This window comes from Zalophus californianus, chromosome 15 (genome assembly GCF_009762305.2).
Source record: "Zalophus californianus isolate mZalCal1 chromosome 15, mZalCal1.pri.v2, whole genome shotgun sequence".
Lineage (NCBI taxonomy): Eukaryota > Metazoa > Chordata > Mammalia > Carnivora > Otariidae > Zalophus > Zalophus californianus.
In genome coordinates this window covers 8,274,870-8,302,393 of record NC_045609.1, presented here as the reverse complement: position 1 = coordinate 8,302,393, position 27,524 = coordinate 8,274,870, and the positions used below count along the sequence as shown (strand labels likewise).

At 43.0% G+C, this 27,524-nt stretch overlaps 1 protein-coding gene across 2 annotated transcripts; it reads right to left on the bottom strand.

The window, feature by feature from the left end:
- LIPN (lipase family member N) lies at positions 1 to 27,524 on the bottom strand. Of its 2 annotated transcripts, XM_027596320.2 has the most exons (16): positions 27,507 to 27,524; positions 23,272 to 23,328; positions 22,243 to 22,348; positions 20,405 to 20,491; positions 17,529 to 17,629; positions 17,323 to 17,458; positions 17,126 to 17,203; positions 15,835 to 15,953; positions 15,145 to 15,262; positions 12,869 to 13,067; positions 11,173 to 11,282; positions 8,838 to 8,974; positions 6,915 to 7,055; positions 5,335 to 5,406; positions 4,729 to 4,800; positions 1 to 1,341 (listed from the first exon to the last, which is right to left on the bottom strand). In XM_027596320.2, exons 7-16 carry the CDS (start codon positions 17,139 to 17,141, stop codon positions 1,108 to 1,110), a joined length of 1,218 nt encoding a protein of 405 aa, XP_027452121.1. In that variant the 5' UTR covers positions 17,142 to 17,203; positions 17,323 to 17,458; positions 17,529 to 17,629; positions 20,405 to 20,491; positions 22,243 to 22,348; positions 23,272 to 23,328; positions 27,507 to 27,524; the 3' UTR covers positions 1 to 1,107. The 2 variants fall into 2 exon arrangements, with proteins under 2 accessions (XP_027452121.1, XP_027452122.1); XM_027596321.2 differs by having other exon boundaries at positions 1 to 260; positions 17,323 to 17,629.

The window sequence follows — 27,524 nt, the reverse complement described above, 5'->3', positions numbered from 1 at the left end:
ATGATTATGTGGTATTTGACATCCAAGAGACCCCAGTCCTCCATGCAAATACTAGGGAGCTAATTTACATTTACTTGTTTAAAATTAACTGTGGGAGGTATGTATGTGTACCAGTTATTTATGATTCCTTGAGGATTGTAAAGAGTTTTCCGTTAATGACATCTTCATAGAAGGTAAAGAACTTTTGCAAGTTTCCACCACTCAGGAATCCAGAAACAGACACGAAACTTCACGCTCCTCTTAGAACTCCATACTAAATCCTAAAATCAAGGTCTGGCATCATTTAGAGAATGAAACAGAGCAAGACTTGCAATATTCCTAGAGCCTCCCTTGCCGCTTCTAAAATAGGCTTTCTGGAAGATGCTTTAAATGTCACTTGGGTGCAAGCAATAGTATAAATTCCCCTTTGACCATGAAAACACTGCCGGTGATCAGTGTAACTTATCTTTAGAGCGAGGTGGGACAGAATTATTTCTCATGTGTTGTAACTTCAAAATAATCAGTAATTCAGCATATCCTACGTAGTCATTCCCAGTGTTGTCTGTCTGTCTGTCTGTCTCTTTCTTTTTTTTCTAGCTTATAACAGTAAAGTGGGCTCCTGGAATACTTCAATTTTATTAGTTTTTCCAGCGGTCTGTTCTTTTTCATGCTGGATGTGGGCCGGAGCTTATTTTCATGGCCTGTTTATAGATGACCATGGCCTGTTTATAGATGACCACCTAACTGTGATTTCTAGTAGGCCATATGATCACGGCCACCCAAAACATATTCTCAAATGAAGTCTTTCCTTCTAAGAAATTGACTTTAACTAGGAAAGGAAAAGGCCTCTTTGAACTACTCTCCGAAGTGCCTATTTCGCAGACATGAAAAATTGGGCCTACCCCTGACTGAGGGGAAGAGACTGGAGATTTCAGGTGTGTGGGGTTTCTAGCTAAGAACAACACAGTTGAAATAATTCCGAGCCGGGATGTCGGGTAAGGGAGCCCCTCAGCAACAAGCAAACAAGGTGAAGGACACCGGAGAAGGCCTCCCTGCAGATCAGTCTCTTTCCCAAAGCCTCCCATGGGCTGGCAAGCAGCTTTGAACCAAGATGGAGATGTGCTGCAGTCAGGAGTATGACTTCATCAAGGCTATGATTTTACTATACATCCGCTGAGGAGCGTCCATGCCCCAGATGAAATCGAAGTGATTCCAGTCAGGCAAGAGGTCGAAGTACTGGAGATTCCCGATTTGGGGGATTACCCTGGCCACATCCCGGAGCGTCACAAGGACATCATGGCCACCAGCCCAGATAGCAGTAGGCACCTTCATGGTGGTCAAGTCGTAGAGTGGGGGACGGCTCTACGGAAAAGAGAGAAAGAGCGTTCAAGAGAGAAAGCTCCTCACTACAACAACTGGGTTCAGGTACGCAGAGGGGCTGCTAAATGAGCATTGACTATGAACACATTTCTGTCAGGCACCGAGGGAAGTAGAAAGAATGCCTGCAATGGTCCGTATCTTCAAGGAGTATGCAGGAACAAGGCAAGATAAGCCAACAAACGTTTGCCTACAAAGTAGAGTATGTCAAATGCCACGAAACACTCCCCAAATACAATGGCACTGAAGGCAAAGAAGAAACAACTGCTGACCGGGGGCTTTCTAGAAAGAGGAGTTATTTGAAATGACTCTTGAGGGACAGTTGGATTTTACCAGATAGGGATGAGGGTGGCAGGGCTTCCTAGAGGGTAGCCAGAGCATGTACACCACGGTCAGGCTGGCAAGCTCTCCAGTGAACCCAGGGAAGAAACTGTGTGAGACAATGCAGTCGGATATAAGATTGGAGACAGACAGTCAAGGTCTAGGCTAAGGTATTTTGACATCTTTTGGAAGTTTGGGGGGATGAAGCAGGGTCATTTCTCAGAGCTCTGTCTTAGGGTGACTGTAGGGCCATCAGTCTGGGATGCCTTGAGGAAGGAATAGGCTGGCAGTAGATCCTGAAACAATCTAGACACACAGTTAGGGATGGTCCAGAGAAGGGATAATTGAAGCTTTGGGGATGACTACATTCTCCAAGGGAGAAAGGGAGAGAGGTGTGAAGAATCTTGGAGGAAGGCTGACAATTTGTGAGTGGAGGAGCTAGAAAGCAGACAGTGTCAATGGAGGACGAAGGAAGCAATCAAAAAGGGAAGGGAAAACTCAAGATCACCGCATCGTGGAAGTCCGGGTTGAGGGAGTGAATGGTACAGGGGCTGTGCGACCTCACAGAGCATACATCTGAAGGCGAAAACAGGCCACTGGATTTGGCAATCAAAAACCACCCGCGACTTTAAATAAAGTAGCTGTAATAGAAAGATGAAGACCCAAACTACATTTTCCAGGGTTCAGGAGTGAGTGGAAGAAGGGAAGAAGTGGAGAAACTCAGCCCTTTGAAATATTAAAAAATGTTGATTGAAATCAGAGGACGGAATGATGAGTGACAGAATCTGTAGGTTGAGGGAAGGTTTTTGTTTGTTTGTTTGTTTGTTTGTTTCATAAGGAACAGCAATTCATTTAAGGGGTAAGAGGAGCCAAAAGGAAGAGGAGATGAGAAGAGATGGGGCCAAGGGCACAGGCGCACAAACTTGGGAAATGAGTGGGCATTCATTTTCTGAGAGGAAGGAAGAAGAACGCCAAGGGGACAGAGTCATTTTAAGATGGATAAAAGGGCTACTAAGAAATTTCATTCATGCAACAAGTAAGTATTAAGGGCTCCGGAAGTGCCAGGTCCTCTGCCCGGTGAGAAAACGCCGGTGAAGGAAACGGAAGGAAATCTCTACCCTCGTGGAGCTGACACGGGTTAGTCTCCTTGTTCTCAATAAAATGCAGTGGGCACAAAGACTGTGCTGGGAACTTAGGAAGACGGCAAAGTAATGAGGCCAGAATATAATAAAAATTGACTTCAAGTGACCTAAAATCATACTCAAAGCAGACAGGATCAGATTGGACCAGCTAACCATTGGGAAATTCTAAGGACACTGACACTCCCATATATTTAAGTCAGCATGTTGTATCCTTCAATCTTACAATTTTATTTGTCAATTTTGCCTCAAAAAAGCTGAACAAGCAAGAGTTTGACTAACAATGGTCCTAAGTGTATGGGTGACATTTTTGTTTCATTTTCTTGTAAACGGAAACAATATATAAATTAAATATGCTCATCAAAAACAATGGAAGAAAAGAGAAGTATGTCAAATCCAAACTGAGAGGCTCCTTAATTCCTTCACCTTCCCTTAATTCCTTCCGGCTCCCCTAGTTCAGTCTGCCTTTCTTCCGCTCTCTGAAGACAATTCTTTTAACTTCTGTTGTTGCTGTTTTGTCTTTTTTTCCTGGCCCTATTCTAAGCATTTGCAAATAAATGCGTCTGTGAATATATATGGCCTGAGGGGCAGGGGAAGACTTTGGGGGGTAGTGGAAACTTCTATATCTTGATTGTGGCCTGGTTACAGGAATGAGTGTATTTGCCAAAACTCATTGAATTGGAAAATTTGTGAATTTTATTGTTTGTAAATTCTACCTTAATCAAGCTTAAAAAATAATAAAAATATACATAGCTCTCTTAGTTGTCCTAAGAGCTAGTAGAATCATTTGTCTAACAATTCAATCCATTAGTGAGAAATTGACTGGTCTGATTGACTGTTTTGATGCTCAGAAACAACTTAATTGATCTATATTTGCACTAATAAATAGCCTTAAATATGTCAGTCTGGGAAAATATTGGAAAAATTTAATTTAATGTGTGTGCCTCATACTGAGAAGCCCAGCTCCTGAATTTGAGAAAAGAAATGGTGGCAACAGGATTTACCACAGGTACAGGAGGGCTAAATGAGTCTCCAAATTCTAGTGTGAATACTCAGAAGGCAAAAAGATGCTAAAGGCTCGACTCTTCATGGGTGGATAATATTCTTTTTAATTTTTTTTTAATTTTTTAAATCTTATTTTATTATGTTATGTTAATCACCATACATTACATCATTAATTTTTGATGTAGTGTTCTTTTAATTTTCATGTGGGATCCTGTATTTTTTTCTGTTGACATCAAGAACTGGGTATTCATTTTCTCTGTACATTTTTACAGATTTTTATGAAACAATTTTCATTATTATACTGTCAACAAAACTATGTTAAAAACCACCTCAGTAGCATTGGCTAGGTCTTGTGTAACTGTAAATGAAAAAGCAAGATTAAAAATTGTGTGAAAGCAGTGATACTGAGAAGATTGGAATAAATGCAGTAAAATACTGATACATACAGTGTTCTCTGGATGGAGGGATTATAAATTATTAGAATTCCTTAAGCTATCCTTCTTTTATTTCTATTCTATTTATTTTTAGGTTTTCTGCAATGAATGCATATTTAAATTAGTCCTTTTTTAAAAAGCGCTATCAGTGAGAATGCCACTGTCAGGCAGGATTCTTTTCACTCTCCAATAACTTCTTTTTTTTTTTTTTAAGATTTTATTTACTTATTCGCCAAAGAGAGTGTGAAAGCATGACAGAGAGAGAGGGAACACAAGCAGGGGGAGGAACAGAGGCAGAGGGAGAAGCAGGCTCCCCGCGGAGCCGGGAGCCCGATGCGGGGCTCGATCCCAGGACCCTGGTATCATGACCTGAGTCGAAGGCAGACGCTTAACTAACTGAGCCACCCAGTCATCCCAATTTCTTATTATAATGTCTCAAAGCCACCCTTCTGGGGCCATTCCAAGTAGCTCACCTGATTATAGTGACGCATGTTCTCAGCTTCGCTTCCCCAGTCATAAGCTCTGAATTCATCAGATCTGTAAAGCTGAAATACATGTTTTTTGGAAAAATAATCAGAGTAAGAATCACAATTTTTATAGTAAATCTTAGAAAACCACTATGCACTGGGAAGAAAATAAAGCTTTCTGGGTCACCAGAAGGATATAAATACATTTTTACCACTAGAAGCACAAGGCCAACAGAGAGGGAAGCAATGGTCTCCCTTGGTTTGAAGGGGGACAGCCAATGGGAAATCACGACTCCTTAGGGGGAAGTCAAACCTCAGATAGTTCTCTCTCCCAGGAAGGTTCTATCACTGGAGGCCTTCCCTGGTTACCTCTTGCTTCAGCTCAGGCTCTGTTTTACAAGCTCCGATCTAAGACTGGGTTCATTTATGTCACCTGCTTGGTCTGTACCATACCTTGTCCTTTCCCTTCAAATCTGGGGAAATCAAACCAAAGATGGTGACAGAGATAAAACAGAAGCCAGCTTCGAACCTTCTTAGGGTAGACCTGCTAACTCTCTCCTTTCAGATGTACCGAAATAAGATTGGAAGCGTCTTCCATGACAAAGACACTACCTGTTTTATATGCAGGATGTTCTGCATCGATGATCCAGTGGGAGCATGTGACATATACACATCCATTCGACTCTGAAGGGAAATAAAACATACTCTAGCAAAAATCACCCAGCGAAAAAAAAGTATACCTCCCAGAAGCAGAGAACAAGTGTGCTAAGAAGTAGCAAACCAAAGCTGGGGTTTGGGAAATGACAAGGCCTAATCGTCTAGGTAAATAAGAGCTCATGTCAGGTCATGGATTTCTTGAGAGCCAACGTGCACCAGCTCTGAAGTCGTGGGATAATTTGCAAGGAGGGGGGTGCTGTGCACATGCACGTGGGTGTGCCCTGTCTCAGATCTGGGTGTCAAAACAACTGGGCTTCAGAACTTAACTCTTTTTTTTTTTTTTAAGATTTTATTTATTCATTTGACAGAGACACAGTGAGAGAGGGGACACAGGCAGGGGGCAGTGGGAGAGGGAGAAGCAGGCTTCCCGTGGAGCAGGGAGCCCGATGCGGGGCTCGATCCCAGGACCCTGGGATCATGACCTGAGCCAAAGGCAGACGCTTAATGACTGAGCCCCCCAGGCGTTAACTTAACTCTGTTAATTATAAGCTTTGTGACTTTGGGCAACTTGTGAGTTTCTGTATTTTCGCCTATTAAATGAACACACTAAAAATCATACTGTGCCAGGCTTTTGTGAGGATAAGACAAAATATCGTGGAAGAAAAGCTAAATATAATCACTTCCTATGCGCTGTGCTTCGGTCTTTGTAAACAACGTAGAGATGAATATTATAGAGATATACTAGTAATCGGAATCTTACGTCTTAGAACACCGTAGAACGAAAGTAATCAAGGGAACTATTAAAAATGTTTACTTTTGAATAAGCAGGCTTTGAACAATGGTTCCTCTTGTATTTCGGTCTGGCACAACTACACGTCTCGAATAGGGGTAGGGTGGGCTGGCAGAGAAGAGCCATCTGGGGACTAGCTTCACTGTACCAGCCTCATTGGCCGCCATGTGGAATGTGACAGAGCTAGCTATTCAACCACATTACCCTGCACGGGTACACTCTTCCTCCTCCTTGAATTCTCCCTAACAGGAAGCAAAGAGTTGATGAAATAGGATTGCTCCTCTTTTGTGGGAAAGGGGTTCTATCTCCGTTCCATTCTGTTTTGTGCCTTCCAAGTTAAGTGGGGAGTTTTATCTGAGGCCAAAGTCACCCAACAAACGAAGGCACACAGGAAATAAGTTCAATGCTCATCTGGACTTCTTTTCTGGGATTTTTTTTTTTTTTTTTAAATGCATGGTATTCGTCATGAAATCGAATTGACTATAGTAAGGGTGGCTGATAGGGAATGTGTGACACTCCTACCCCTGATGGACATCTGTTTTCCTAATATGACCAGGAATGGAAAGATGAACCTACCTATTCCATCCCCCAGTTTTCACATTCGTGGCCCATTGAATACCCAGTCTATGCGTAGCAAATCTCCCCCTTTACAGTTTAGAACACCACGTTAGTTTATGCAGTGTAATAGATACATCAAGGTGAGTCAGAGAAAAGCTGGAAATGGTCCCGTAATCATTATACGTACCGTATTCATATTTTTCTTGTTGTATCCAGCCCATAAGGACATGAGTTCACTACATATCACCCATAATATTTTATTGTTGCAGAGTTTGAGGGAAGGTTCCCTTCCCGTCTTTAAAAATATGCCTTTGGTACCAAAAATGCCCTGTAAAAATAAACAGTAATGATCCTTTCAAGAATTGTTTTCAGGCTTCTTGACATTCCCTTCAACCCAGGAATAAGGATTCTTGGAGATCTATGTCCACCTGTATTTGCTGCTTCTGCCAAGGAGACTAAGTCATTTGGGAAAAGAACTATTTATGAACCCATCTCTATCCAGGGAAGATCAACAAACATAATTTAAAAAGAGATTGCAGTAAGGCTCTTCAGCCCCAAATTTGCCTCTCCATGGTGAAGCTCCCCTATTCTGTCCAGTTGCTGACTGCCTATGTTTCTTACCTCTCATTAATTGGCAAGAAAGGCAGAGCAGTTTCTCCTTAAGGCCAAATATTGCCTTGACTAGGAAGGAAAAGCAAGGTTTCCCCTACTACACATGTGCACACGACCTTTTCAGCAGCATCCCAGCGGAGCCGGCTCTTGGGCTGGAAAGCGGACCATGGAGTACTGAGGGGAGGGGGCCACTGGACAGAAAATACTTGACATAATGGGACACAGCACAGTTAAAATTTCTAGGGCTTGGGAGAGTAAGCTTGGGTGGGGCTCTCTGATGGGAGGATTGGAGCTTCTGGGGACCACAGACAGGAATGGTGGGAAGGGTCAGGGAATGGGACTGAAAGTGACAGGAAATCTGACAGCAGGTAATATGAATTGAGATAAGCCTCAGACCCCACCTATGCCCGCAAAGCCATATATATGTAAGATATAAAATGTAAAAATGATGTATTTAGAGATAGATGTGTCTACCTCCAAATGTAATATAAGTAATTTGTCTGCTCAACTCTGCCCAAATGTAGAAAACATCCCAAACTAACGGGTGTCAACACACTCTGGCAACGGAACTATCAACTACACAAAAGAGAAATTGCATCACTTGAGCTTATAGTAAACAATACAATAAAACTCTGGAACCAATCATTAGGCTCTATGGAAATTCATCCTTGTGTTAGCTCAGAAATAATTTTTTTTTCCCATTCCCACCCCTTCACCCTGAGCCAGGGCCTCATTTTACGTATGAATTACTGTGAGACCCTTATCAGTCTCCTCGATTTCATTGTGCCAAAATTCATTTTAGCTGACACCCCGAATCAAAAAGGCGATTTTGCCAAAATACTATGTTTATCATGGCAATGACCTTTTTAGAGAAACAAAAAGCAAACAGAAAAAAAAAAAAAAGAGAGAGAGAGAAAGACTTTTGTTGGATAAAGTCCCAAATCCATAATTGGCAACCAAACTACTTTTTCAACCCCTGGAAAATAACCAGTAAATGTCTGAACGAATGATTGAGCTGTAAGACATTTAGGTTTTGGAATCATAGCTTTGGTAAATTAAAGCAAGCTCCCCTACAGGAAGGGGTGTATTATTCAGGCTTATCCAACATCATGTCTTCCATCTGGGCATCGTGAATTTATTGACCTATCCAGTGGAACTGAATGGAATGAGAAAATTGTGAGTGGATTTTAAACTACATCACAGTCACCTAACTAGAAATTCTGATATACACTCAGGTCTGTTAATGGCTGAGTATGGTAAGTTGTATGTGGGAATTGGAGACACGCACGTGGGCGCAGACATGAACATACACGGACGCACATACACACCCACCCACCCACACACACATACACACACAAAGCACAGAATCTGGCTTCTATAGATTTCACGTAAATTTCCTATTTTCCGTCTTTCCCTTCGTAATAGATTTTACAATAATAAGGATCTACGGTCCAAAATGGGATCCTCAGAGACATTTTGGCGAAAATGAGAAGCCTACCTTGATTACGGATTTTGGAAGTAGGAAAAAACTGGTAACAATGCCCGTGGGATATTTGAATGAGACCACAGGACCCAAGGCAAAATTCATTTTGATTCTTTGTGCCAGTTCAGGCATGGTGGAAAAGGCTACAAACCCTAAGAGAACAGGAGACAAGACAATCTTGTAAAAATTAGAAATGCTGAGGCAATGTCCCTACTAACGAGCAGGACTCCGCTTTGACAACTTATCCCTCTCTTGCGATGATCCCGCGGCTGAATCGGGAAACTCTTCTGAGTTATTCAGCGAAGATAATCTGCCTTCAGTCCTCTCTGCTCTCGTGTCCATTTTCCTCGTATTCTGGACAATTTGACTTGGTTGGGGGGAGCGAGGGAGGGATAAGCTGCTTGAGCCGCCACTGCTGGGGGGTCTTGAGGAGAGCTTCACCCCCCCACCTCCCCCCCCACCTCCCCCCCCCACCTCCCCCCCACCTCCCCCCCCACCTCCCCGCATGGGCTAAGCGCTAGCAGTTCTGTCATTTTACCGCCAACCCTGAGATGCCAGCATGAGTCACGGAGCTTCCAGAAGTAAACAATTGGTTCACGGGAGAGGAACCCATCAGTGCTTCACGCAGTATTATCCAGGGATCCCACGCTTGTTTTTTCTCACAGTGCAAAGAAATTTCATCCCTCCCAGTGCTTCACTGGATGCTGACCAACCTCCAGAATGTTCCCTGATTTCCCTCAGTCCTCTGTGGTCCCGGTAAGGACCAGCTGTCTCCATTCGCTCTGACTTTCCAGCAACAGCATACCACGCATTTCTAGCCCGAGGAGGAGGAGGGTGGCAAGCCGCGCTGCATGGGGAAGTATGTGGAGTGCCTGTGTGTTTCGGTTCCCTGGGATGCCTTCCCGGGACCCTGCCACTGTGTGTGTGCGCGCGCGCACACGCGCACACGCGCACACATACACTCTTGCTTTTTTTCCTGAAATTCTTGTTGAAACATTGAAACCATTTTGGCCAGAAAAAGAACAGACTTTGTATTAATTGGCTGAGCCAACAAAGACTGAAACTGGTATCCTGGTATGATACTTCCCCGGGGAAGATCTCTGGAAGTGTGTGGAGGTGAGTTGTTCCGTGCTCGCCCTGACTCATAGTGTAAGCTGGAGCATGGGTTTGCTAAATGTCTAGAGCGGGTCCTTCCCACATAACCAAAATTGCTCTGCCCCAAATGCGGAGGATGTTCACTGAAAAACTCATGCCCTAAATGCAAGGCAGAACAATGCTGATCAGGTATTTTCTGTTTTCTTTGCAGATCAGCTATAAGGGCCTATCTACTCCTGCCCACTTTTCTAGACCCCACTCAAGTCATACCTGAACCATCCGGTTTCTCCACATGCCCAACACCCTCACTGGGGGGAGGCAGACTGACCTGATTTGAATCTGTGTTCTCAAAGTTAGAAATTTTAGTGGAAGATCACTAACAAATTCACAATATTCGTAGTATGGATTCCTCTAAATCTTTATTTGAAGCTGGATTTTTGATTTCTTTCTAAAAGATCTAGTAAATCACTAAGAAGTACATTTTCAGAGGGCTGGATCTTGAACTTTTAAAAATGTTCTGTATAGTGCTTGAATTTAATTGCTATTCCATAAATATTAAATTGCACGCTAAATAGATAAGCCCAGTGGATGTATGCTTTTGTATTTCAGCTAAAAAAAAGTGACTGTAGGGGCGCCTGGGTGGCTCAGTTGGTTAAGCGTCTGCCTTCGGCTCAGGTCATGATCCCCGGGTCCTGGGATCGAGCCCGGCATCGGGCTCCCTGCTCAGCGGGGAACCTGCTTCTCCCTCTGTCTCTGTCCTCGCCCCTTCTCATGTGCTCTCTCTCTCTCAAACAAATAAATAAAATCTTTTAAAAAAGTGATCATATATTTTCAATTCATTCAAATGTAAGTATAAGCTCACCCTTTGACTATTTTTTAAAATCCCAAATGGATTGTGAGGAAGGCATGATTGACACATACTTATCATCCTTCAGGGATATTTCCTGTCATTAGGCTTTACTATTTTAGCGCAGGGGGGATCTAGAAACTTACTCTTTGGAAATACTTTGGTTTGGGGGCACATGGAAATTATATCACCATTACAAAAGTGCTGTTGTAACCAGAAATGGAGGAAAGATTTGCCTGACACAGTCTCTGAAATTCAAGTTCACAGCCACGTAGAACACTAGCACAACATGTCTAGCACAAGATGGAAAATTAAGGGCACGGTTAATGGCAGTGGTTCTGTTCCAGTTGAGAGGTGAACTCTTGTGAGGCTTTGACTCTTGTAAAACATTGACACTTGTAAACATACCTATTGTAGTGCCAAGTGAATGCCCGATGAAATACAGCTTCTCCTGACCAGTTTTCTTTACAATGAAGTCTATTACACACGGGAGATCGTATTTGGCCATTTCATCGAAACTGCAAAATAAAACGGGGGCTCATAAATACTCGCTACTAAGTTTAAACTCAGAGCACCTGCTCACTTACTTTTTATACACAGAATTCTGTGGCGGTCACTCCTTTAGAGTGCATCTCGTTATTTCTCCAATCACGTGTTGGCTAGCGTAGCTTTTGTTCGCCGCATTTATGTGCGTTACAGTCTAACAGCAGGACTGATTTCAAGACTTGTGTGTACTGTCTGAAGGCCACTCCTACCTTTTCTCCCCTTCTTGCCCTTCCCTTTCCCCGGTTTTGCCTGCCTCTTCTTCCAACACCCACAGGGCACTTCCAGACCTTCGGGCCATTTCATACTCAGCTTTGGAAACAGAACTGGTTGCAAATCATGATTCTAGCTGAGAAACTCGTGATAAGTTACTTAAATGCTCTGAGCTTCAGGTTGCTCAGTCTGTGAAATGGACATAATACCTGCTCTCGAGCAGGGCGGCTAAGGGGATTGGATGACAGTCAAATCATGACTCAGGTGCACCTGTTATTATTGTTTCTTTCTGCATTAGAGATATGTTCGATATCTACCAACATGCCATAGCCCCAGCTCAACTGGAATTAACCCAGGAGAACCAAAAGACTTACGTAATACTTAGTGGAGCCAGGTAGCCCATGGGCTCGAGGCTTGCTTATCAAAAGGACATGTGAGGAAATAGGAAATCTGTAGGCTGACACTCCTGCGTATAAGAGAATTCTTGTGATGTCTTATAGTAAACAAGCTTCAAGCTCCCAGCTAAGGGCCAGTGAGGCGAAATATTTCCTGTTATTTGTTCCTGCCCCAAAGCTCTGACCCTAACAATTTGTTCTTCCCTTCCTTCATTCTCAACCTGTCAGTGGGTATTTTTCATTATTTCATTAATATGGTAGGAATGCACACTCTGTTCTAGCTTAGCCTTGCAAAAGGGAAGTCTCTTGCAGGCATCAGCCTGTCCTCTGGTGAAAGCAGAAAATACTTTCAGTCAAAGAGGCACCATACGAGAACATTGTTCTCCATTGCCCATTCGCAAGGTTTTAAAGACCTCATATTGGAGTTCTCTTGAAAAATGGTACGCAATACCGTCTCAACCAGAATTTCTCCAAATAAAATATAGTACTGGTATACATCATCTTTGCAAAACTGATTGGCCTGTCCAAGAGAAAAGACCTGGATTAGCAGCACTAGAATGAACAGAAGCTTCGTGAGGGCAGGTATTTTGCTCACTCTTGAGTGCTCAGGGGCTGGAACTGTACATACAGTAGACAGTCAGCAAACACTGGTTAAGTGAACGTGTGCAACGATCATAGGAATTCCCTGAGCTGTCCCTTGGGACAGACTTATGATGTATAGTATTGGATAGAATTGGACGTTAAAATTATCATGTTAAAATGATATAACGTGCTTGAGGGAGAATCAGTGGAAATCTAACTTCTTGCTATTTCTCTGCTTTGAGATATTAGTAGAAACTACAAGGAACTATGTGACTTCCATTGTTACAGATTATTAGTAACATCATCCACACTATTATATTCAAAGAAATTGCCTCAAACTATCTTCATGATTTTTCTTAGATCCAATTTACCTAAATGCCCAGAATTTTTCTTCAGTCACTGAGAGTGTTGTGTGTCTTCTTGACCAAGTGTTCCCCCGGCTGTTTCCCATCCAGACATCATAACCTGCATCTGCTAGAAGGAATCCAAGGCTGCCATTGGCAAAATTCTCCAGCCAGGAGGCATTGTCTGCAAATAAGGCATGTTGCATATATACGACTGGCCTGGGTCCTGGAGGGAGGGAGGAAGAGAGAGGAGAGAGAGAATAATTTATGATAAATAGAGCATCTCAGGGACATGATAGAACCCCCCCCACACACACACACCCCACACCAGAAGAAGCAAAAACCAAAATCAGCATTCACCTTCCCCCTTGTCATTCGTGTAGAGCGTGAGAATCACGTAAGTTTCTTGAGCACATGCATTATACCTGGTGCTATGCTGACAGATGAAGAGAGGAACACCCATGAGCTTGTTACATTCTCATAATACCTCTATTATGATATAAGTAGCTACTATTTTAAGGATCTTCATTTTACAGATGCAGAATCTGAGCTTTAAGGTAGTGAAGTGACTTTCCCAAGGGGCCACCCAGTTAACAAGGTGCAGAGCCAGGACGAAAGCCCAGTTCTGTTTCACACCAAAGTGGGTGCTCGTAACTGAGCTCGCTGCTCTGTGAATTCGCCTTTGCCTCTCTCTGGGGTCTGACTTGCAAAGACAGGAAAATGATTGTGTTTGATGGAATCCCATGCCCCTTCCGGGGAGGAGGAGGAGGAGAGCGTAAATGGACAATGACTGGTTCCTCGCCAAGCTTCCAGCCAAATCCCCAGCCTCTGCCCACCGGAGAGCATTTGAAAACCCCAAATATAATAGAATCGGCTCAACATCCCTCTGACAACTGTCAAATTCCTGAGGGAGAAGGTGTTCAGGGAGATGAGGAGAACCAATGCAGAAGGTTCCAAAAAGGCACCATAATTTAGTGGGTAAGACCATGGGCTCTGGAGCCAGGCTGGGTTTGAATCCCAATTCCACCACTTGCTATATGTGTGACTTTGAGCATTTTACAGAGCCTGGTCGGGTTCATCATCTGTAAAATGATAACTATTCCTAGCACCGACCTCCTAGGGATGCGGAGAGGTTTATTGGATATAAATTAATGTAAAGCTTTTAGAATAATACACTTATCCAATGGTTTTTAATTCCAAACCTTCCCCAAATTCTCCCTTCTTAAGTAAAACTTTTCCTGGAAAAAAATGCTCTCCTTTTAGAGCTCCTAGCCCCCAACCCCCAAGGCTGGTGTTGCCAGATTTTGTAAAAAAAAAAAAATGAAAGTGAAGATTAAGAGAAGACTCAGGATGTCCTGTTGATTTGAATTTGAGATACAGGATGAACAATTTCTGTGTAAGTACATTCTAAGTGGAACTTGTCTGGGAAACTGATTTGTTAGTGATCTGAAACTCACCTTCAGCTGGCTGTCTCCCATTTGTCTCTTACCCCCCAGCTACATTCCACTCTCAGTCTTCATTCTGAATCTCTAGAATCAGGCCTTTCTTTCTTAGAGGAGAGAAAGTCAAACAGGGCGATTTTAGCCACCTCTGAATAGGAATGGCAGGAGGGATGGTGAGTGACAGGTAAAGGATTTGCCCCCCAAACTTCCCAGACACTTTGCTTATGCTTCTCTCTTCCTCACTCATCTTGAGCTTTGCGGTGACATGTCCCTATTTAAAGAGCAATTTCTCTGCTTTTGCGTGGCTGGCTCTTCATGCTAGAATTCAGGCCTTATTAACACCATGCTCTTTCCTCCCACAAAACTTCCGTCCCTCCGATCGAAACATAGGAAGAATGTTCTAGTTTTCCTTCCCGGAAAAAGTTTCAGAAATGTCAGGGTCATTTAATTTGATTTTTTTTTAATCCTGCAGAGGGAGGCTTATTGATTCTGGAGGGGGCAGGAGAGACTTCATGCAACCCGGCCAATCTCTTTGCAAGTGAGGAAATCCATTTTCCTGGGATGCAGCAATATTCCACATGAGAAATCAGTCACGAACGAAAGAAATGTTGGCCCCGCCTTTGCATTTACACCCCGACCAAGCAGGCCTGCTTGCTGTCAACAAGACCTGTCTTGCCTTTTGTATTTCTAGGTTCTTGACTGTCTTCAGAGAATTGGAAAAGAATGAGACTCCCTGTTAACTATTTAAAGACTAATCCAAGAGTCCATCGATTTTGATAAACCAGTCGTTCTCTTAATGGAAAGCCGACACTAAATTGTAGCCATCTGCTGTCCTCCTCTGCAGGAGAGAACATCTTTTACCTGGGCTCCTGGCATCTTTTCGTCCATGAGGAATCCTGTTGACGCTGAGGATGTACCCGTCCTGAGTGATGACTTCATACTCTTCACTGGGGTAGCCATTGTAGGTGATGATCTCACTCTGCCAGGTAAAAACACAGACATTAGCTCAACATCTTCTCCAGAGGTGATAGGAAGGAACTAGAACAAAGCATCTGGTGTGTGCTTATTGGGGTGAATTATCTGAAATCTGTAGCCCCAGGTAACTGTAAAATCAATTTACTATGTGAAGTCTTGATAAAAAATTAGCAGAATATTAAAAAATGTCGGCTATTGGCAAGTTTGGGGGTGGGTAGTTGGGTAGAGATAATATTTAGTATTTTCTAACAGAACTATGTTCTCCAGTTGATTCTTGAGACCCCTTATGGTTTGGTAGAAGGCATTTATATGTATTATCCAAACAGCTTAAAATAGACATTTTAATATTTTTAAAATATAAATTCAAAAGAGGAGGTGGCCTATAAATTCTTTTTTGCTTTATATTACTAGAAAATGTTATTTACTCAGCCAAAAGGGGAGATGTCCCTAGGTTCACTCTTAGAGAAATGTTAAATGCCACCTACATTTTATCTGTTCCCTTATCTGAGACTCTCTGCTATCACAAGACCATTCATGTGCCTTATGTGATGTCCTTTGGGACTAGGCATGACTTACAATATTCATCCACACTTCAGGATTCGCTTCTTTTTCCAAATTAAAGAATCTACCAGCACTTAAAGTTCCACAGATCAAACAACAGGTTGTTGTTAAAATCAGCCACATCGTGGGAACGCCTGACGTAAGACATTTAATAATCACAGATTAATTTTATACAACAACTTTGCTTTAAGAAATGAAAATAGTGCCCTACTGAAAACCGGACGGACATCCTAGGAACACTGAGAAAGTGTGGAAGGAAGCAAACGCAGTGAGCTAACTCTGAGCATGGGAATCCTTTCCTCACATAGAAACTGCTTTGACCCAATTCACTTCTGCAAGACATTTCATCCAGTACCAAGCCTTTTTGTTTTGGTCGTCCTTTCGTCAAAGGTTTTCAGTGAGGTTACGTCTTTGCTCACCTGCAAATTGCCAGGGTACCCGAAGACTCAGAGGACAGGTGTCCAAAGCCACAGCAAAAGGAAAAGGGGTGTTATTCTCTATTCTAACCGGCTTCCCACAAAACAAACAAGAACAGTGAGCAGAGAAGCTGACGATCGGTTTCCAGTGACCGGATTCTTTCTCTTGTGGACACCCAGTGGGGAAGGTTGCACATTTGAATATGCACTCTCTTCCTTGGCGTGGCTTAAAAGCACCTCTTCCAAGGCAGACCAGAGTACCCCTCTTGTGACCCCCCACTCATGACCTGACGTTGAGGTCCAGCCTCACCACCGCCAAGATTTCTGACGTTGGGCAAGTTATTTAGCAGCTTTGTTTCTTGGTTTCTTTGTAGGTGAAATTAGACTAATGTTACCTACCCTACGGGGCTATAGGAAGGATCAAAGGACCTATAAAGCAGTAGACACAGTCAGCCCTTTCTCACCATTTTTCCTAATCAGAGAGTGAGCCAGAAAGTAACATCAAATTTAGAGCTTTACTTCTGAAGATTTTAAATAGCTTTCCATGCATTTGCCGTCTGGTTGAAGATGATTTCATATCTATCTGCAAATGTCATATAATTGAAAACATTGTTAAAACTAGTGACAGCTAGTATCTACTGAGTGCTAAGCTTGCCCAGAGAATGTTTCTAAATGCCTCAGGCGTGTTATTTCAATCTCAAAGAAACTCTGTGAAGTAGGTCCTATCATCTGCACTTTATTGATGAAAAAAACCAAAGCTTAGAGAGATTTCAGATCTGCCCAGGTCACAGAGCCCACAGGTGCCAGAAGCGGGTCCGGAAGGCAGGCAGCCTCCCAGCAGCGCCCTTGCATCTGACCCGCCTCCCGCTTGTGATAGCTCTTGACTGTACCTTGTTCGGTGAGCATCCTCTGCTCCCGAAGAGTCTGCACCGATTAGGAACCTCTAAACTTTTGCACGTGACTTCAGGCTGAAGAACGAGATGTGGTTGCAGTGACAGTTAGAAGCTAGAGAGAACAGAGACAGGAAGCCCATGGAAATGAGGAAACCCTGAGCTGTGGCACCACCCAGGGCGTCTTCCTGACGCACCAAATGCCCTGATATGCTTGCAGATTGGGAAACAGTGGTCTGCAGGATGCCAAGTAACCAGTTTGACTGAATCCTTCATGTTTCCTTGGAGTTTCCTTGGGCCACCGTTGGGAGGGTTCAGCTACATTTTCCAAGCCTGGCATGAAATGGGGAAGTTGGACAGACTCGGGATCCTAATGGACAGAAGCAGACAGAGCAATATCTACCTTCTCAACGCCAGGGCATTTCTGTCAGGGTCAGATGAAGCGATGTCTGGGAAACGCACCGATGTCAACCGTCTCGTGTGGAGGGAAGGGACTGATTGTGGCTAAATGGTGAGGATGAGACCATCCTGACTCCCGGCTCCCGAGGCCAGGCAGGACCTGGAAGCAGCGGAGCGTCGGAGGACACAGACCCATATGCCCAAGGGATGCAGCCCGGGGTCAGCTTTGGCCGCGACCGTTGTGAGCACCGAACCACGGACCAGTTGACCTCTACTTAAAGCAAAGTAGAAGCAGGGGCGCCCGGGGGGCTCAGTTGATTGAGCGTCCCACTCTTGATTTCGGCTCAGCTCATGATCTCAGGGTCTTGGGATCAGGCGCTGCGTGGAGCTCTGCGCTCAGGAGGGAGTCTGCTTGAGATTTTCTCTCCCTCTCCCTCTGCCCCTCCCCACTCCCGCATTCTCTGTCTCTCTAAAACAGATAAATAAAATCTTAAAAAAAAAAAAAAAACAACAACCCACGCATAAAACAAAATAGAAGCAGAGGCCAGAGGAGAATAAAGACAACTTAGCTCCAGCCTCCCCCCCCAAAATAGCGGAGGCACATAGGCATCGTTTCTGTTTCACTCTGTATTTCTGTACACCTCTAGGGCCCCAGCAGTAACTGAATCTCTTGGGGACAAGAAGCGGGAAGACAGTGAAGTCCTACCCAGCAGATTCAATAGCTTCTGTTCTCTTAGTCTGGACCCATCCGGCACCCCTTTCAAAAACAAAGCTCTTACTCACATTTGTCCAAACCTCAAGATCTGTTCCACTTGAACGGGGAATTTCATGCCAATTACACCAACATGGACTGAGAGGAAGGACTCGGCTTGTTGGACTAGGTGGGAGGATTATGGATTCTTCCACCTTTTTTTTTTTTTTTAAGATTTTATTTATTTGAGAGAGAGACAGAGATAGCACAAGCAGGGCCCAGGGAGAGGGAGAAGCAGGCTCCTGGCTGAGCAGGGAGCCCAATGCGGGACTCTGATCCCAGGACCCTGAGCTCATGACCTGAGCCAAAGGCAGATGCTTCACCTACTGAGCCACCCAGGCCCCCAGATTATTCCACCTTTGAGGCAAGACTCCACCGTTCCTGACCCTGACAACCCAATGACAGAGGGGTGAGGACCTGCTGGGAAACACGCATGGCTTCTGATTTTCAAAATCACTTCAGGGGCACCTGGGTGGCTCAGTCGTTAAGTGTCTGCCTTCGGCTCAGGTCATGATCCCAGAGTCCTGGGATCGAGTCCTACATCGGGCTCCCTGCTCAGCGGGAAGCCTGCTTCTCCCTCTCCCATTCCCCCTGCTTGTGTTCCTGCTCTCGCTGTCTCTGTCAAAAAAAAAAAAAAAAAAAAAAAAAGCATCTGCCTTCCACTCAGGTCATGGTCGCAGGGTCCTGGGATGGAGCCCCGCATCGGGCTCCCTGCTCGGCGGGAAGCCTGCTTCTCCCTCTCTCACTCCCCCTGCTTGTGTTCCTGCTCTCGCTGTGTCTCTCTCTGTCAATAAATAAATAAAACCTTAAAAAAAAAAACCTTCAAAAAAATCACTTCAAACAGAACTTCAACAGACTCTGGGGAGCTCTAGGGGGCACAATGTTATTAGTATTAATGTAGATTTGGGCCATACTCCGTGTGGAGCTAGCATGAATGGAGCTAAATGTCTCCAGCCTTGACAGGTTTTAGACCACCTTGAATCTCAAAACTCTGTTATCATCGCCCTCTCAGACCCCTCTTGGACGCAGTCAATACCTTGAAAGGAGTTAAAATGAAACACACTGCAACTCTTCCTTGGCCCTGTGAAATACAAAACTATAGCTCCTACTCTCTAGAAGCTCAAATTTTCCCTACTTTTTTCCCCGCATAAAATTAGATCATATTAGAGCTGGAACATGATCTTGGGGGCAGCCTTTCTGAAACCCGGTGGTGTTCCTGATACCTTGATCCAAAGTTCATATTGCAGTCTGAGCAAATTTTTAATGATGGCTGCCCGTTGAGATATCAAGGTGGCTAAAAATACATGCTTGAACATAGAACATAGATCCTTGAACTTGATGTCTATCAGCCACAATGATTATTATTTTCCTTCCAATGTTCTAATTCAAAATACATTTGCTATTACATTTCCTCTTTTTGTGTTTGCTTGCCTCTTTCTGGCCAAAGACCCATATTTTTGGTAACACACAACTTTGTATCAAAGGGGGAATCGTTTTCCCTTGAAAGCAACTCGAGGTTAAAAATTGAAACTAATGAGAATTTTGGAAAAACAAATAATTAAACCTTACGCCCTTTAGACAATTTTTACCCTAGAATAAAAGACTTTGCATGAACAGGAGCACAGAATCTGTTGCTTGCTCACCAGATGACTTATCTAGTTCATTATGCATCCTAAAATTCAAACAGGGTGGTAAGCATGCATGCATGTGTGCGTGCACATACGCAATGATTGATTAGCCCACTTTGGCTTTAGGAAAGGCACTTTAAATTACATTTAACAATTTTATTTCTTTACCCATAAAGCAGAGTTGGCCATGCTCGTGACATCTATAAGAAACAATGCTGTTTCTGAAATTACCTATCAGAATGGAGCATGTTCTCTTTAATGCTGGCTGGTGTCGGTGAATCTCCCCAACAACCCCACTAAACCACACCCACCTTCAAACACCGTATGGCTGCAGGAGAGAGAGCTGGAAGAGAGAAAAGGCAAATAAAAAGTTCTATCATACATAACTGAAATATTAAAGGTTTTTTGAAAAGAGGTCATAAAAAGCCAATTGAATGTGCACTCATCCCGACCCAAAATGCGCAAAGGAAAGATCACTTCCATTTAAAGAGAAGTTATTACCAAAAGTGCAGGTGGCTGCCCTTGATGACTTCCACGTCCTGGGAGGTGGCAGGGTCAGGACTGTATTCGTGGCAAAGGTCAAAGCTTCTGGGGAATGAAGAGGAGGGGCCCTATCATCTCATAGGAGGAGATTTATAGCATCCAATCCTCCAAGCCTGTTTACCTGCCTAACTGCCTACTTCATGCGCAGAATTTATGTATGGTATTCTCTACAGCTCATTTTGTATTTGAATTCCTGTAGGAGGTATGTTCAAATTGAAATGTTTTTTTTTTTAAACATGCACACACACGCACACACACACGCGCACACACACGCACAGAACACCTGGCCAGAGGTTTAAGTTGTATCTAGTTTTAGATAGAGTCTTATCAATTTGTGTGGGTAAATGAAAGGCATTTGGAAAGGAAACAAGATAACACTGGTATTTTGACATATGCTCTTGTTTCTTTTCTGAATTAATTTTCTATTGTGTTAAATTCATGTTAAATCACCTTCAAATCTCCCCAACATCCCTGAAAATGGCTCGATGGCTTTGATTTCATCCTTCTCCTAATCACCATCAACATCTAACATATCTGCTGGGTGAGCGAATTAAATGAATGAACGGATGAATCAAGAAGTCCAGAAAACATTGCTTAATTACTGAGGAATAATAATATTATTATTCATAAAAATAGTGAATTCTTAAGTATTTACTTTTTACTTTGTGTCAGGTATTTTACCTCGTTACTCTACTCTATAAATTCTACTGGATCTCTTTGCTCTTAAGTATGCTTCAAAGACCATTTTTCTTAGCATCGTTATATATTAAATTTAATAAGAGAGTAAACTCATAGGAAAAGTCAATCTTGTTTTGTTTTGGTACTACTTGGAATAATTCCACCATTAGTCATAGATTGCATTACATACTAGTACAATAAAAAAAATTGTTACTGGATAGTCATTTTTCTGCTATCATTCAGCCTCCAATATGTCCTTAAATCTATCTATTATGGCACAGTCTGGTATCTTTCACACAATCTCTCTTCTCTAACTTCTCCATACATTAAAAAAAAAATCTCATAAATGCAGAATCATTCAAGATTTTTTTCCCTACAAATAACCAGATTTCTTAGGAGATAATAACCTAAACCTTTTCTTTATGCCAGCATTGTCCAATAGAAATGTGATGTCAACTACACATGTCATTTAAATTTTCTTATAACCACATTTTTCAAAGCATAAGGAAATTGGTGAAATTAATTTTTATATTATACTTCATTTAAACCAATAAACCCCAAATATTATCATTTCAATATGTAATCAATCTTATTAACAAGAGACTTTCCTTTATTTTTCTTTTTATTATTATTATTATTATTATTATTTTTGCACTAAGTCTTTGAAATCTGATGAGTATGTGACATTCACAGCACATCTCTGTTAGGACTAACCACATTATTAATTCTATTAATGTTACTCAGGTAAATATGTCCAAGTCTCAAGAGGGCAAGGAAACAGGTCTTGTGATTAAATATGACTTCATATGTGCCATTTAACGTCTCGGTATACCTAATTCCTATGTGAATTAAGAATTCTCTTTTTCCATACGGGAAATAGGTCATGACTGGAAATATGAAGCCATTATGTGTACCCAGCTCTTTATAAATAATAATCTCTACCAACCCTTTTCTATGGAACTGGCATTGTGTTAAATTCTTTTGCATTATTACCTCACAACAACTCAATAATAGAGACACTTAAACATATTTCCATTTTACAGGTAGGAAAAATGTGGGCTGGGGTGATTAATTAACTGGCCTATGATATAAAGATAACAGTGGACTAGGAACCAAACCTAAAGACTTCAGGGCCCACGATGAGGTGCTGCACTCTACAAATATTCTTCATAAACAGCTTCAGTCTTCATGATGGCAGAATATGGATGAGACAGGAATGAGTGTCTCCATTTTGTTAAGAAAAAAAAAAAAGGAAATAGCTAGAATCAATGAGAAATGACTTTCCCAGGGTCACACAGCTCATAAATGGTGGTGCTAACTCTGAACTTAAGTTGTCTAACACTACCAGGAGGATTGTTTCTGTAGCAATTCCACATTTCTGCTCAGTCAAGAGAAAAGGTGATTATGCTGTGAAAATACTTTACAATTCATTTTATTTTACTGTTTCCTTATTTTTGAAGTCTAACTGCCATGCAATGTTATATGAGTTTCAGGGGTACCAACATACTGGTTCGATAACCTTATACATTACTCAATGCTCACAAGATCAGTCCACTTTGGGAAAAGAGCATGAGGTGTCATAGAAATAAGGGCGATTTTTTGTTACGATGATCTTTATAACTATTGGACGTACCCACGATGTCCTTGAAAGGGAGGGCTGAGAACTGTCCTTTGACTAAATGGAATGCATCCATCCGACACCATACTGGTGGGCAGGATGCACAGGTGCCACCATCCCTGAAAGAGGGGGCCTGGAAGATGGAAGCCCAAAGGTGGGAAAATGTGCAGCTTCAGAGAAGAAAGCTCAGGTGAAGAAAAAGGAAAGGCGTGTTCTTGCAGAGGATGGCAACCTCTCAAAATTTCCAGTTCTCCTAACTACAGAGGGAGCAGTGTTTTGTCGAGGGTTGGGTAATTCTCCAATGGGGCAGGGCAGGGCTTCCCTGATGGGAATCAGGTTGCGTGGGACCAAGTGGATGACTCCCGGCTGTTACCTTGATTTGCTGTGGCTCTGACAAGCCACCGCAGCACACCTGTCAACAGATTTGTCAGACGAATACCAACCGGGCTGGCGAACCTGGCCCTCCTCTCTGCCAGGCTGGTTTTGACTCAGAACTTGGGTGTCCTGTTTTACATACTCACGGACCCACCTGCTCCGTCCTGACTCTGCCCCCCGTTGCTGGCTCGTCTGCTCCCTCTCTGCAGTTCTGGTAACAACGATTTTGCTTTAGTTTCTGTGTTTTCTTTAAATCTGTATGAAATTCTGGCCTTGCCCATTGTGCAAAGCCCCAGGAATCCCCTAACAAACAGGAGCCTCCCCGACCAGACGGTCTCACCTGGGCTTCCTCATCTGTGTCTTTAAGGAGACAACACAAGGAAGCGTTGAGGGTTGGAATCTGGATTCTAGTAACTCTGGGCTTAAGACCCAGATTTGCTTCTAAGTCTTCTGAGCATCTGTGGTCTTTAAAATAGCCTACTCCCCAAAACTAATGACGTAATGGGTGGTGATTAACATAACAATACAAAATTAAAAAAAAACAACAACCAGCCTAGTCCCTTTATCACAGAGATAAGGGCAGAGATAAATGGCTCAGGCCATGCCTTTGATAAATGCCCAAGAAGTTAGTAAGTGCTAAATAAAGTTAGCTCTTTTTATTACTGTCCTCATGGGGTTGAAATTCCCCAGCATACTTTAAACTCCGTGTAAGTCATAAGACGAGGACCACGTTTTCCTTATTTAATGCCCTATTTGCAGCCTCTAACATATAGGAGGTGCAGAGTAAATTTTTTTTTAAGATTTTATGTATTTATTTATTTAGAGTGTGAGCAGGGGGAGGGGAAAAGGGAGATGGAGAATCTCAAGCACACTCTACCCTCAGCGCAGAGCCTGGCGCAGGGTTCGATCTCACGACCCTGAGATCATGACAAGAGCTGAAACCAAGAATTGGACGCTAAAACGACTGAGCTACCCAGGCTCCCTGCAGAGTAAATGTATTTCAATGAATGACTTGTAACTCTGAGGAGTTGTTTGAAAATTTCTTTGTCAGGGATCACAAAGACACCCCTAGAAGGAGACCTCTGAGCCCCCCAGTCCTACACAAAGTAGGCTTATTGTAGAACTGAAAAGTGGTTCCATGTTAAAAGTTTCTCCCCTCAGGAAGCTGCCAACGTTCAGATTCCTGAACACGTAATACAAAATCAAACTAAAAATATGACATTTACATGATTGATGAGAGTGATAGTGATGTACCTTGAGGCTTCTACTGAGAATATAAATTTAAAGAGTATTTTTAGGAGACAGCCCTAAAGGCAAGAAAATACAACCTGATTAGGAAATGCCACGTTGTGACTTAATTTTAATTAAATTCCATTCAGTTTAAGGCAAACAGCGTGGGCAGATCGTGTCGAGGAGAATGAGGAAGATGTGTGGGAAGACTTAGGTATATAAACCTCGTTTGAAGATGGGCATCTGATTAGGGAAGCGGAGGCAGATGTATCTAGAAAAGCAAGTGAAGTCAGGTTATGGGGAACTTTGAAATATAGCTAGGGAAGTTAGGGCTTCATCGAAGAAAATAAAAAGCAGCAGAGTCACGGTAAGTTCTGGTACAATGGTATTTCACGGTGAAAACACCCTTGGAGGGAGGAATGGGGAAGATGAATCAGTGGAAAAACTCATCATTAAAGATATTAAGGAGGAAGCAATAAAGCTTTTTTAAAAAGATTTTATTTATTTATATGAAAGAGAAAGAGAGAGAGCACGAGCAGGGAGAGGGGCAGAGGGAGCAGAAGACGCCCCGCTGAGCCGAGACCCCGGATGCGGGACTCTATTCCAGGACCTGGAGATTACGACCTGAGCCGAAGGCAGACGCTTCACGGACTGAGCCACCCAGGCGCCCCAAGAATAAAGCTTTTGTGGAGAAAAACTGATGCGCTAGAGATAGTACATTGGCTCAGCATTCTGAAAATACAGTTCCAACACTAGTGTGCTCACTAACTCCTACACCTTGGGCACGCCACTTAAACATACGCCTCGTAAGAGACAATTTTAGGTAGAACGTAGAGGGACTTTAAAATTGTTAATAGTTACGCTTATTTTAGTTACTTTATGTCGAGTCACGCTAGCGCTGCATTAGCACAATGATACAATCTTTAAGAAGAATTTTGACTTCTGCTTCTACCTAGGAGACAACGACAGGGTCTGGAGTTACCATCTACCATCAAAACTAGACCGTTGGAGCCAAAGTAATAAGCAACAGTTGTCAGACATTGGAAATCAGGCCGCAGAGGAGGGTGATCACTCAGAGGGTTCTCTAGGAAAACCTGAATGCTCTGCCTACTGATCCTTTCTAGACACAGCAAAGGTAGGGCAACCCAAAGAAAGCTCGGTGGGAGTGGGGTCAAACCCCGGATGCCAGGGAAGCCACTGGTTCTGGAGAAGAACCTGAGCCAGGCCCTTCTGGATCTGTGTGCCCTGGGTTCTGCTCACACAGACCCCCATCGCTGGCACTTCCTGGAGAACCACTTCCCAGGTGAGGAGGTAAAACTCATCAAGAAGATGGATGAGCACCTGACTCACCGCCACAGGCTGGCAGCCCCCGGGGCTGGTTGGGTGAGGATCTCTTCAAAAGGCTTACCGTGAAGCACAACTAGGAGCCTCCAGAGCCCACCAGCCATTGAGGGGTCCCTCTGGCATCCCCCCGGTGCCGGGGTTCTGCCTGAGCTTCTCCCTGCAGCCACTAGGCAACTTGTTAGCTGCTCTGGAACCCTCTCCGCCGCTCTGGAACCCTCTCCCAAGCCGTGGACCAAATGGAAACAGAACAAACTTTTTGCAGGGAAAGGAAAAGAAAAAGAAAAAAAATGAAAAAAAAAGAAAGGGCTTCTGAAATATGGAGAGGCATCCCCTTGAGTTTTTGGCTAAATAATAATGCGCCCAGGCAGAAGGGAAAATATCACCAGAGCGGGGAGAGTAAAACTTTCAGAGAAAGAACAATTGCCAGGAAACTATAAGCAAAACAATTCCTAGAGTGTACCTAGTATACACAGGGATGCATTTGAATTCCCACCAGCCAGCATGGAGAGAGCTTTCCGAGCACACCGGGGCATTCAGTAGAGACTTCGGAAAGGGCACGCCTCGTAGCAGGGCAGAGCTTCCTTGGAGGAGAGATTAGTCTAGACGGGCCCTTGAGGAGGCGAAAAACCCAAACCAAAACAAGTCTCAAAGCAATCAGACTTAGCTTCAAGCAAGCGAACTGACTGCCAAAAGACTTTCCAACCCTGTTGAAAGGAATACAATGAAACTTAGCAATGCAAAATGCAAAGTCTGGCATCCAATAAAAAAAATTATTAAGCCCCATGCAACAAAGCAGGAAAATATAACCCACAACAGGAGAGAATCCATCTATACAACGAACTCATAAATGAGGAAGATAATTGTATCAACAGAAACTATGTTAAGATAGGTTCTGAGAGAGGCTGACTATGCTCAAGGATTTAAAGGAAAACATACAATAAGGAGGGGAAAAAGGGAAGATATAAAAAAGGCCTAACTGGGATATCTAGAGATGAATATACTCTCCAAAATAGAAAATGTACCAGATAGGATTCCAGCAGACTAGACCCTGTGTAAGAAAAAAATCGTGAATATGAACACACACAGTAGACACGATCTAAAAGAAGCACACAGAGGAAAAACACTGGGAAAAATGCACAGCTTCAGTGACTTGTGGGTCGGTAGCAAGTGGTCTAACATATAAATTAGAGACCCAGGGACTGTGAAGGTACAGAAGATGTTTGAAGGAAAAAAAAAAGATATTTGGAGAAACAATAAACAAAGTTTTTATAAATTTGATGAAAACTGTAAGTCCACAGATTCAGGAAGCTCATTGAATTCCAAGCAGAATACACAACCAAACCACCCAATGAAATCAAATTGCAAGACATCCATTGGTGAAAAGAGAATCTTAGAGCAAAGAAAAAAAATCTACATTAAGTACAAAGAAGGAATATAAGAACTCACATGTTTATCAGAAACTACATGCCAGGAAGTAATGAACAACATCTAAAAGCATCACAAGAGGGGCACCTGGGTGGGTCAGTCATTAAGCATCTGACTCTTGGGTTCAGATCAAGTCATGATCTCAGGGTCCTGGGATAGAGCCCCGAGTCAGGCTCCTCGCTCAGCACAGAGTCTGCTTGAGATTCTCTCCCTCTCCTTCTGCCCCTCCACACATTTGTGCACGTGCACACTCTCTCTCTCTCTCTCATTCTCTAAAATAAATAAATATAATCTTAAAAAAAAAAGCCCTGTGAGAATAACAAAATAGGAAGCATATCAGTCCAAGATTCTCTTATCAGAAAAAAAATTTTAGAAACGAAGGCGAAATACCTTCTTCGCTGATCAGCC